Source organism: Erythrolamprus reginae, chromosome 3 (genome assembly GCF_031021105.1).
Source record: "Erythrolamprus reginae isolate rEryReg1 chromosome 3, rEryReg1.hap1, whole genome shotgun sequence".
Lineage (NCBI taxonomy): Eukaryota > Metazoa > Chordata > Lepidosauria > Squamata > Dipsadidae > Erythrolamprus > Erythrolamprus reginae.
The window spans coordinates 215,108,272-215,121,212 of record NC_091952.1 but is presented as its reverse complement, the minus strand read 5'-3'; the positions used below and the strand labels follow the sequence as shown (position 1 = coordinate 215,121,212).

The following is a 12,941-nucleotide window of genomic DNA, read 5'->3' as shown; positions in this document are numbered from 1 at the left end:
CACACGTTATTTGCTTTTACCTTGATTCATATGGGAAACATTGCTTCTTCTTACAAACCTTTCTTCTTAAAAACCTGGTCATGGAACAAATTAAGTTCGTAAGTAGAGGTACCACTGTATAATCATTTTAAAAGGTAGAATGGGGACCACAAGAAAGTGTCAACTGGTCTACTGTTTATCAGCTTTATTTAAATCACCAATTTGTGATGAAGATTAAATGGTGGTGGTAGTGAAGATGGGGGACAAAACTGAATTTTGGGAGAGAATGTCAGTGATTTTTTAAAAAAAGTTAAACAGATTGATTCCGGATGTCCGCATGTGCTCTTGTTGAATAATAAACTTCTTGATGTGCCTTGAATATGTTTTTTCAATAGAAGATCCAGCATATATATAATCCGCTTCTGAATCAACAAGAGGTTTTCATTCCCAGGGACTGGCCATCTCCTTCTGACACTGTGTCTCTTGTATAGTAACCTCCCCCAAATTGGGCCCCCTTGAAAGAATGGAACTGCAACTCTCAGAATTTTGTCGCAAATTTCTATGAGTTATAATTTCTGTATTATATAGGTGTGTGTATCAGCAGGCAAAGAAAAATATAAAACATAAGCTCTGTCAGCTTAATTTATTCAGTTTAAATTTTTTCCACTTAATTCCAAATATCTCTGGGCAGTTCACAGTATAAAGAATAAAATGGATTATAATCCAAAAGCAAGTTACCAGAAAATAAAGAATAAAGCAGGTAAAAAACAAGATGGTTAACCATACTTACAAAGGGGTTCCAAGGAGCCTAACTCAAGTACTGGAGTACAAGTAGGACTTCAAAGGTTTTGTGCTTGTTGTTTCTTATTATATTGTTTTTTACATTCTCTGGTATATTGTGAACCAAACAAAGTTGTTTGGCGTCAAACCAATTAAAATAAAAAAGTAAATATTTACAACCAGCAATGCCTTTGGAATGACAGTCAACATTCAGTAGTGCCAATATAATAAAAATACTGGAAACATATTCTTTGGGATCTGCAGACACAGGAGGTCTATTCAGGTTCTTCTTGTCACTAACTCCTTGCCCCATGGATATGTAAGCATACTTTATGCTAGGGGTCTCCAAACTTGGTAACTTTAAGATTTGTGGACTTCAACTCTCAGAATTCCTCAGCCAGTGGGCAAGTGGGCTGAGGAATTCTGAGAGTTAAAGTCTACAAATCTTACAGTTGCTAAGGTTGGAGACCCCTGCTTTATACAATTCACAACCACTATATGTGTGCTACAAAAATCTGGATAATCGCTAGCTAGCAGCAATGTCAGTTTTCTGATTCACTTTGCTGACATAACTAATATTTTATAGCTCGGAAACAGCAGCTCATCTTCATGACTCCAACAAAAGCACATACCGGTAGTAATTTTTTAGATTTTTGTAGATACTGTATGCTTGTAAGAATGTATTTCTGCTGGCTTAGTATGTCCATGGGGGACTTGCGGTGAGAAGGGCATGATTGCAGAAAGTCAAGTAGGATGAGGAAGGACATTTGGGTGGTTGAAGATCTTCTGTCTGTCTGTCTGGATCAATTAATTAAAAAGTAAACCCGCACATGCTGAAAACATTGATCGAAGCAAAAGGATTATTATTTACACAAAGTCCAGCAAGAAATAAGTGAATTCTCAGGCATTTCAGGCTGAGCATTCCCATCTAAGGAGCATAGATAACTGTCATGGATGCAAACCAGCTAGAGGCATAAATCTTCCCCAATGAGGTGTCTCTGGTATCTTTCACTTCACTCACTGTTCAGGGCTTAAACAGCTTCTGTAAAAGCAGGAATCAAAATCCATGGAATCAGAAGTAGTCTCTCGAGGCACTGTCTTCATGATAAACATGGCTTGCCACACCTATTCTCCCATCAGCCTATCCTATATATACTGACAAGAAGTGGCTAAATGTCTTATAGATCTAATCAATGTCTAGAACCCCTTCTAGAGAGATATTCATGCCTAGTTCCCATTCTTCTGACTCTTGCATCTAAGAAAGGGTCCTCAAAGTCCCCATCATCCTCTGACTCAGACAATACCCTAACTGGGGGTTCTACAGTCTCTGGTGGTTCCCCAGTCTCCAATTCCCCTTCACACTCATGCTCAGACTAGATGGCAAGAACATTGGCCTGCGATGCCAGTATTCCTCCATCTCCTGGTCCTCAAAATCCATGACCAGCTGAGCTGGACATGGACCACTCACAACAGAGGAGGGGAGGGGAGATCATTTTAGGCATGAAGTCTACTGTAGCAGTGTCTAATGGTATTTGGAATGACTTCAGGAAATAAGGGGAAGAGATGCAGCCTCAACAACTCTCTGATGAACAAAATCTGAATCCAAAGGATGGATGTGGGGTGAAGAAAATGTTTGAGAAGGAGCCCTTCCTAATTTTGAAAAGTGTATGTTCAGACTCAGATTCCATTTTGTTGACTAGACTGTGGGTCTTCCTCCTGTTTTCTAAAGTCATCCCCACATATTATTACACAGTGCAATGAAGAAGCAGATATGTGTGACCTTCCTCTTCTCTTTCTCCAATCCATTCTATGTAAATGACTGTTATGGATGGGGCATGCCTTGCACAACAGAAGGGGCTTTTTACAAGTCTGCCTTGGTGTCCTGCAAAATGTACTTATTACCGACTCTACATTATTTGACAGTAACTGTGCAAAGTTTCCATGGGAATTTGCCCCAGTTCTATATAAAGAGGCTATGAGTTGAACTTGAGAACTTTTGCATGAAAAAGAAATATACTGCTAAAATAAATAAATAAAGGGAACACTCAAATAACACATCCTAGCTCTGAATGAATGAAGTAGTCTCATTGAATAATTTGTTCTGGAGACCTCATCTACAAAAAGATTTTGACAAAATTGAACGGGTCCAAAGGCGGGCTACAAGAATGGTGGAAGGTCTTAAGCATAAAACGTATCAGGAAAGACTTAATGAACTCAATCTGTATAGTCTGGAGGACAGAAGGAAAAGGGGGGACATGATCGAAACATTTAAATATGTTAAAGGGTTAAATAAGATTCAGGAGGGAAGTGTTTTTAATAGGAAAGTGAATACAAGAACAAGGGGACACAATCTGAAGTTAGTTGGGGGAAAGATCAAAAGCAACATGAGAAAATATTATTTTACTGAAAGAGTAGTAGATCCTTGGAACAAACTTCCAGCAGATGTGGTAGATAAATCCACAGTAACTGAATTTAAACATGCCTGGGATAAACATACAGTGGTACCTCGGTTTTCGAACACTTCCCTTCTCGTACATTTCGGATATCGAACAAAATTTTCTGCAAAAATTTGCTTCAGTATCCGAACAAAAATTCGGATACCGAACAGCCAGAAAATTTTTTGTTCATTATCTGAAATGTAATCCCGGCAGCTTCAGGGCGCTGAGGAGCTCTCTAAGAGCTCCAAGCTGCAGGAAAGGTGGGGGCTGCTGCAATCCCGGCAGCTTTGGGGGGCTCCTTTCCTCATTGCTTCGTTTTATTACCTGTAAGGAGCTTCAAAAACTTTTTTCCTGTGGCTGCAACAGCGGCGATTTCCCTTCCAGTAGCAAGAGCCCCGGGAAGTCACGTAATGAAGAGAAGCTGCTGGAGCGGCAGCAATTGCTGAGATGGCTCCGCCAGCTTCCCTTCATCACGTGACGTTCCCGGTGCTCTTGCTACTGGAAGGGAAATCGCCGCTGTTGCAGCCACAGGAAAAAAGTTTTTGAAGCTCCTTACAGGTAATAAAACAAAGCAATGAGGAAAGGAGCCCCCCAAAGCTGCCGGGATTGCAGCAGCCCCCACCTTTCCTGCAGCTTGGAGTAGCGAATTTATTTATCCCATTGGAAATAAAGAAAATAGATTTAATTGGTTCCCAGCGAGTTAACAGGGGCTGGGAACCAATTAAATCCATTTCCATTATTTCCTATGGGATAAATAAATTCGGTACTCGACCAAATCGGTTCTCGACCACACTTCTGGAATGAATTGTGGTCGAGTACTGAGGTGCCACTGTATATCCATCCTAAGATAAAATACAGAAAATAGTATAAGGGCAGACTAGATGGATCATGAGGTCTTTTTCTGCCATCAGTCTTCCATGTTTCTACGTTCTGTACAAAGTTGAATGTGCACAACAGCATGTGAAATTGATTGTCAATCAGTGTTGCTTCCTAAGTGGACAGTTTGATTTCACAGAGGTTTGATTTACTTGGAGTTATATTGTGTTGTTTAAGTGTTCCCTTTATTTTTTTGAGCAGTGTATTTTTTCACTAAGTAACAGTTCTTCTTGATACCAGCACTTGCTTCTTTTTTATCCCTCAATACATCTAACTCTAAGTTAGCCTGAATGCTGTAAGACAGATACACTAATATTTGGCAGAAGACACAGGAAGAGCCAAAATGTTCTTTTCTTTGTACGTCATCAAATTCACCTTCTCCCCCATATATTTGGATGTTCTCAAAAGGAAATGTGAATCTTTTTGATTTTTAGCATCACTGTGACTGTTAAGATGAAATTCAACATTGAGATTGACAGGTGGCATGAATGAATAAATGTATGAGATAGGTTCTAGGCAATTGTCAGCAGGAAGTCATTATTTTTTATCAAAAGGGAAAGGGAAATTCAAATCAAATATTTATTCTTTTTCTTCTTGATGGACGAATAGGTTGCACACAGACATGAAAAGTATTTGGGCTACTAATCCCTAAAGAAGTTCCATGATGTTGCCCTAAAAGTCATGGAAGCTTTAAAAGATATTCATTTTTTAAATTCTAAGGAATCATTGGTGTGGCATACATATAGGCACTTGTTGCACTGTAGCTGATTTTAAACTTAATCCACCGTTTAATCAAGCTAGAGAGGATGGGAGTTGATACCCAATATTTAGAGGGTCATAGATTCTCAGTGTAGGACATTTTAATTCATTGTTAAAGTAGAAAATGAGAATTCAACTTAGTTGTAACATAAAGTCTATGAATTAAAAATAACAGAATCCCAGCAGTTAGGTCACAATTTAGTATACTCCATTATACATTAACATTGTTGCAAAGATTGTTATTCTTTATACTATATGAAAAAAAATACTTTTAAAATTCCAAAAATTCAAAACCAGCTTTCCAATAGCATGTAGCATTCTGATTTTAAAAAACTCTAACTGGTATCCAAATGTCATCAGGAAAATTAGTGCCTCATTAATTTCGTTGATTTTGCTTATAAATGTTAATTCTTTAATATTCTGTTATTAGCCAGTTACATATGCAACCTTTTTGTGCAATAGGTCTTGTGATAGCATTCTGAGTTTTGAATTCTCTGCTGAAGAACTTCACACTAATTTTGTCAAAGCTCATTTTGAAGTAACAGGTAAAAATATTTCTGTTTCATTATGCTTTTCATCCATTTTAATTATCTTTTTCTTTTGTTATTGCTTCCAATAGTTGCCTTTTTAGATCTGCTTAAACTATTTGTAAAGTTTCTTAATTATATATCTATGTAGTAATATTCTATGAGCAAAACAATCTATGAATATTTTAATAAATATTTTAATTTTAGGGTTACAGAATTCAATTATAAAAACAGGCAAGTCAAGAAGCTTCCAAATAATGAGAAATTTATTAACAATGTCTTTAGTGAAGAAATGATAAAGTACAAACATAAAACTAAGAGTATGCCTAAGGCATTTACAAATATGCATAATGAATGTTTACTTTTAGTTTAGTTTAGTTTTTAGTTTACTTGTAAATTATTTATTCTTTTCAATTCCTTCCTTCCTTCTGATTTTAATTTTATTTGAACTTAAGTAGGGGCATTTACCACATTCATATAATAATTTGGGCATAACCCAGATCTACTGTTAGAAATACTGTAGAGCCTTATGTCCAAATCCCAGTGCCTAGAAGTAAACTGGACAAGTAATGTTACCATTTGATATTTGCCACGAGTTAAAAAATGTGTATACATTTGGCATTCGAATGGTTCATGACAAGGTATTAACTCCTACTCTTCCTTCCCCACTACCACCCTGCTCATATTGTACAAAAGTCAGATCCAATGTGCTGATTTTCAAAACGATGTCCTTAAATCAAATCCGATCCGCTATTATTTTCAATGTGTTCCTTGTTGTTATTTCTTGCTATCAAGTTCACCAGATGCCATCTGGACTAGGAGTCATCATTCATTCAATGAGTTCAACCAGGAGAAAGAGAAAACATGACGAGCTGGCTCATCAACTCTTTCAATGCTCCCAGGCTGTCCTTCCACATGTCCTTGTAAGGACTCAGACCCAGTCTGAAGAAAAAAAGTAAATTGAAATATTTTATATCCATGTAGTTTGATCATTATATTTTACAGGTGAGAACATAAAATATTTAGAAAACAGTAGAAAGTATCTGTCTACAAGATTGCTCAGGTGAAACAGTACATTGGACTACCTGATCTTACATACTACTTGATTCATTTCAAAAGGGCTTGCACAGAACTGTCCTAAGTTATATATTTTAGGGACAAATCCCACATATTCATAAATACATCTAGAATGGGATATTGCCAGTTAATTTAAACTTTTGAGTACTATATAGGTCTTTCCTCCACGCTGGCTTAAGTTGCTTATTCTTGAGCTAGAAGACACTGCAGAGAGGGGCGGCAATCAAATCAAATCAAATCAAATCAAATCAAATCAAATCAAATCAAATCAAATCAAATCAAATCAAATCAAATCAAATCAAATCAAATCAAATCAAATCAAATCAAATCAAATCAAATCAAATCAAATCAAATCAAATCAAATCAAATCAAATCAAATCAAATCAAATCAAATCAAATCAAATCAAATCAAATCAAATCAAATCAAATCAAATCAAATCAAATCAAATCAAATCAAAAATAAGTATGAAATTCAGATGCCCATTGTTGATCCCTATCCTATTGCCTCTATTTTCCTCCTGTGCCTATCACCTTACTTTTCTCTAAGGTGATAAAAATTCCCATTTTCTTTAGAAGGTGTCATAATAAGATGAAAATTTCTAGGACACCAGGACAGCCCTGGACCTCTTAAACATATTTGATTAATATATATAATTGAATGACAGCAAGTTTGGAGTAGTGGTTAGGACATCAACTAGAAACTAGGAGACTGTGAGTTCTAGTCCCTTCTTAGGCACGAAAGGCAGGAAGGTGACTTTGAGCAACTCATTCTTTCTCAGACCAATTTCTCTAATAAAGTTGTGGTTATGGTGGAAATAGGAGAAAGAAATATTAATTAAGTATGTTCATCAGCTTGAGTCATTTATGAAAATAATAAAGGCAAGATAAAAATAAATAAGTTAAAATAAAATAAAATAAATAAATGTGTCTTTTACTTTGCTTTGGCAGATTGTAATAAAACTGCTAACTATGATACAATTTTTTTCCTTAAACAATATAAAGTCAAAAGAAATATCTTTTTAATTTCCCCATGAATTGAGATTACATGCTTATTTTAGGAAGAAATGCACAATTACCAAAAGCATCCATAATCACAAATCATAAAATATACAGCTATGAACTGTCACAGATGCTTGCAAAGAACTGCTACATGAAATAGAAAATGATCTGGCATACTCCAAGCATTTTTTGTAAATGCATTATGTTAAAATTCAAAAGTGAATTAGTGAGGAATGATGAGATGTTAGATATTAATTAATTTGCATGCTGAATGGACAAAGCCATATTACGATATGACAGGTCCATGGTTGTAAAAAGATAGATAGAAATGTTTCTGTCTAATCTGAGCTTTTCTATTTGAGTTGCTGCATTATGCAACTTTGTCATTTGGGGCTATGTATCGTAATGTGGATTATTCTTTTGCGGTGGTGAAATTATTGGTAATAAAAGAGTTGGTGTACACATTTTGTATACACTTACAGACAAGATTTTTAGAATTATACTCTTATTACTACGGAATCCTATACACTCTTTTTCAGCACCAAGGCTGAGTTTTGGAATTCACCTTCATTGACAAGACAGTTTTTATTCATTCAAATTGATCAAGAAAATAAGGCGTCATCAGAGAGTTATTAAATAATAAATATGTTCTTATTTTTATTGAGGAAGATTAGGCGGAGAAAAAATTATTGCCCTGTTACCAAGATTAGGAAATGAAATGGAGCTGAAATTAATGGTAATACTAATACTGCCCACTACGCATTCAGCATTGTTTTCTTTAGAAGCTCTTTGATAATGTTATTTTTATTTTTCTGATCTAACATCTTGCAGTAGGGTGAGTGTACAAGTAGAAATTTCAGGTGCTGAGATGAATCTCAGTTGAAACAAATAGCAGTAAAAAGAAAAGACAAACTGGGAATTTTGAGTGCATTGTTTTTATCTCCTGACCCATATCCATTATTTCTGAACCTGAAATTTCCTATTACTTTCTACGTGTTTGTTTTTAACTCAGCCTTATAATATAACTAACTCAATTTGATCGTGAAAAGTCTGTAACAAAAAACAGCAAAGGTCAATATGGTGAGTTTCTTTCCGATGTTCTCTTAATAAAACATAGCAAGTATAGGATTCTTACAAAGGGAAGTAATTTTTAACATGGAAAAAGTTGGAATTGGGGCATTTAAAATGTTCCCATATTCATACCAGGTCACTTGTCCTAAATATTGCATTTTGGTGCCCTAATGTTAATTAGTCGCTAGCTTTAGAATTTGGCTTCTGTTCAGGTCCCTTTGTGACTATATTTGCTATTTTATTTATTAATTACATTTATTATTATAGCACTGATTTGAAACCAAAGTAAAGTACATAAGTTAATAGGCAGTCTCCCATCCAGGCACTGACCAACCCAGATTTATTTATTTCATTTTGATAAGAATGCTATAAAGGAGTGTCTGCAAGAAGATAAAAAAAAAATCAAGACCATAGCCACTACTGTGCAATAATTTTTAGCATGTGCTACATGCATGATATAAATATATTTTTAAAGGTTTTTTTTTTTTTAAATTGCATGACTATGGTTTCTATCTTGTTTGACAGCCTTCTCCCCCACTCCACCCCAATAAGCCCATCATGTACTTTCAGATTCCTATGGTACCCCTGTAAACACACCATATATACTGTATATCCTCCTACTTCTATGTCATGCCACTGGGAAGTTGAATGGTGCAGTATTTTTGGAATATAAGATGCACTGGAGTATAAGACACACCTTAGTTTTGGAGGAGGAAAACAAGTAAAAAACAAATCTGCCTCTGTCTCCCAGCAATTTGCCTCCCAGCAACCAGCAAACGTGATATTCAATATTTGTTTTGTATTTCTTTGCATGTGTTTCTGACCCATAGAAATAGCAAAGAATTAAAGAAATGTACATTATGGCAGTATATTAATGCCAGAAAGTTTTCTTAAATGTAGTCACACTAACTCCTCCCAATTATTTAAATAGATCTACTCCAAACATGACTAAGTCAGGGTTTAATTCAGCTGCCTTATCTTAATAATAAACAGGACCAATGCTACATTTATTAAGCATTTATTTTAAAAAACTTCTTCAGTTTGTTAAGTTGCCTAGAACAATAATAATGAATCTTTAAAAATAAGTCTAATAATTTGAACATTCTATAGGCATTTATAGTTGACTTACCTCCTTACAGCAAACAACAAACAGCCAGTTTCAGTACAGTCTGATTAGCAAAATAAAATAAAATTCTGCCTTGCCTTTCCCTGCCAGCAATTTGCCTCCATCTAACTTTAGTTTCACTTTCATTTTAGCATGTGGGCCTGCCTGCAGCTTCAATCAATCAGCTGAGGGTTGGAAGGCAGATAATCAGTGGCTTGTGCTAATCAGGATCTGAGACGTTTGCTGCAAGGAGGTAAATTGCTGGGAGTCAGAGATCAAAGGGTGAGGGTGGCTAGGTGCGGCTACATTTTATGTATAAGATGCACCCACATTTTCAACCTCTTTTGGGCGTGGTGGTGTAAAAAGGTGTGTCTTATACTCCGAAAAATATGGTAATTTCATTAGATGACAGCCCAGGAATATGCTGATTCCTGCTGGCCAATTATTAGTTGCAGTTCATTGATAAACAAGAAACTTTTATCTTTCTATTTCTACAAGGTCAAGGTGATTTAAATAATAGAAAAATTAAAGCCATCATAACTCATAATTATAACACAATATCAAATAAATTACAGATCCATCCCAGATCCATTGTCTACATCAAATGTCCAGTTGAACAAAACTACTGCTTTTCAACATGTGAGGTCAAGTGTCTCTTAGCTCAAGGGGTAGAATATGGGGACTGTCAATAGGAAGACACAACTCCGGGTTTTCATCTCTTTGAGCTCATGTGGGATGGAATTCTGGAAGAACCAATTTGCAATTGAATGCACGGCATAAGGAAAATCTGGTTGGGAGGGATGATGTTGCAAGCCACAAAGAGCTAAAAATCAGAACTATTTATAGACTGTTCAGCAAAATATACTTTTAATTAATAGTAAATTTTATTTAAAAACATATAGGTGCGAAGAATGTAAAGCTGAACAACTGTATTGCTAGTTTCATACTTAATTCATCTCACTGCCAGAGATTTATCTGCAGTTTAGTTGAGATTGATAATAATCAAATGACCAAAGGGATATTTTGGGATGATTTATTACATTATTTATTTTTAAGAATAAAAGCAGAAGGCACTCTGTCCTCAGACAATAGTCAAGAAAATGCTGGGTTTGATCCAGACTGAGACCATGTTTTAAATGTAACAGCATAAGTTATTTATGGCTAATGTACCATATTTTTCGAGTACAAGATGCATCTTTATGTTCTCTAAAAGAGGCTGAAAATGTGGGTGTGTCTTATACTCTGAATGTAGCTTTATTGAAGTTTTTTACCTCCAGCCCTAACAAGGTGCTAACAATCTTTCCGGTTTGCAGGCTTTTTCATTGCTACTCTTTCAGAAGAAGTTTTTTTTCCAGCCCTAAGTCTTTTCAGGCTTTTTTTCATTGCTACTCACTCAGAATAAGGTTTTTTAAAGCCCTAACCAGGGGATAAAATAATATGCTGAAGTTGACCAGGTTAAGGACACTAGCCAGATGAATACCTCCCCCCCTATTTCCCCCCCCTATTCCCCCCCCCCAAAATTCCCCCCCCCATTCCCCCCCCCAAAAACCTATGGTGTTTCTTATACTTTGAAAAATACGGTAAGTTCTGTTCATCTCAGTGCCAGGGAGAAACCCCCCCGAACAATTCATTCCCCACCAATCCTACAGCCTTCTACTTCTTCAATCTTATTTACACATAACAAAACCAAAAGCTTTTTAGAAGTCAGAATTAGTGCTTAAAGTTAGGTTAATAGGAAATTGTCTCAATAACCAATAAAGCAGAAATATACAGATACCACTTATCACATACATTTGCACTATGCATTAGTTTGAAGAGTTTCAGGATTTATTTTTATTTCAATGGGCTTATTTTCACATAATGTTTTGATATAAGTAATATGAAACACACAATCTTTTATCAGACCATCAAAAGCATTATCACATCACTTTGGATAAATGTGCATCTTGACTCTGATATTCAACAAGCTCTGTGTTTCTGGCATAAGGGAGATATCAGCATAATAAGCATATATTCAAGTCTATACAGAACTGTCGCTTGGATTATATTAAGCGTCTTCCCTGACCTGGTGTCTTCTAAATTGTATTACGAATTAAACATCTAGAATTTTCACTGCCTGAGCCAATGATTGGGAAATCTGAGAGCTGTAGCCTCATTTGAAGCATACTGAATTGGTAAGTGCACTACAACGTTATTTTAGAAAATCATCCATAATCCATTCTTAATTAAGAATGTAAACTGTACATGCTGATGAGCCACATAGATCAGTATTTTTAAATTCATGTTTTGTATTAACAAGGAGAAACAGAATGCCAAATCTTGAATATGTGTCCAGGGACTATTTTACTACATTAAAAATGTTACAAATGAATTAAAGAATTCAAATATTACAAAAGTATTGGTGTCAAACTCAATTCAGAGATGAAAAAATAGTAAAATTTGCTACTTTGATTTGAATTTTATCTATCAAGTACCAGTATGTGGAGAATGAAAGAGGGCGACTTAATTATAACAAAATAATGCTTATTAGAATCCTACATAGAGAAGGAAATGCCAGGTGTTCAAGCTGGCCTTAGAACAGTCTGAGGAGCATGGGACATTAATGCTGATACCTCCTGGATAATTGACAAAATCAAAAAATGCCATAGAGAAGTGATTATGGACTTTATCAATCAGTGAAAGGTCTCTGATTATGTCAATCGTGTCAAATTGTGGAGATGTTCAGAAAAATGGGAATTGCAGAAGATCTCACCATCCTTAAATGCTGGTTAGGAAGGCACAGCATAAACAGAACATGGCAAAACAGGTTGGCAAAGGAGTGTGATATCTGTAAATTTATATGTTGAATATAAATTAAGGGTAGCTGGATTGGAAGATGAGTAGGGTTTTAAAACTGAAGGAAGAAATATCAGTAACCTATGCTAGGCTGATAATATATGCTGATAGTTGAAAATACAAGCGATCTACAAGCTCTAGTATTTATTTATTTATTTATTTATTTATTTATTTATTTATTTATTTATTTATTTATTTATTTATTATTTAGATTTGTATGCCGCCCCTCTCCGAGGACTCGGGGCGGCTCACAGCAGAGAAAACAAATCATAAATAATCCGAGCAAGTTTAAAACATTTAAGATTTAAAAGAAAACCCCATATACTAACAGACACACTCACAAGTATACCATACACAATTTAAACATGCCCAGGGGGAGATGTCTTAATTCCCCCATGCCTGACGGCAAAGGTGGGTTTTAAGGAGTTTACGGAAGGCAGGAAGAGTAGGGGCAGTTCTAATCTCCGGGGGGAGTTGGTTCCAGAGAGCCGGTGC

At 35.7% G+C, this 12,941-nt stretch overlaps 1 protein-coding gene across 1 annotated transcript in view; it reads right to left on the bottom strand.

Moving 5' to 3' along the window:
* Positions 1 to 5,889: 5,889 nt before the first annotated feature.
* Positions 5,890 to 12,941, bottom strand: part of TRIM55 (tripartite motif containing 55) — a 52,161-nt gene continuing 45,109 nt past the window's right edge. The window contains exon 10 of the mRNA XM_070749180.1: positions 5,890 to 6,301. Within this exon, the coding sequence (XP_070605281.1) occupies positions 6,185 to 6,301 (117 nt within the window). The 3' untranslated portion in view covers positions 5,890 to 6,184. The remainder of the gene's footprint in view (positions 6,302 to 12,941) is intronic.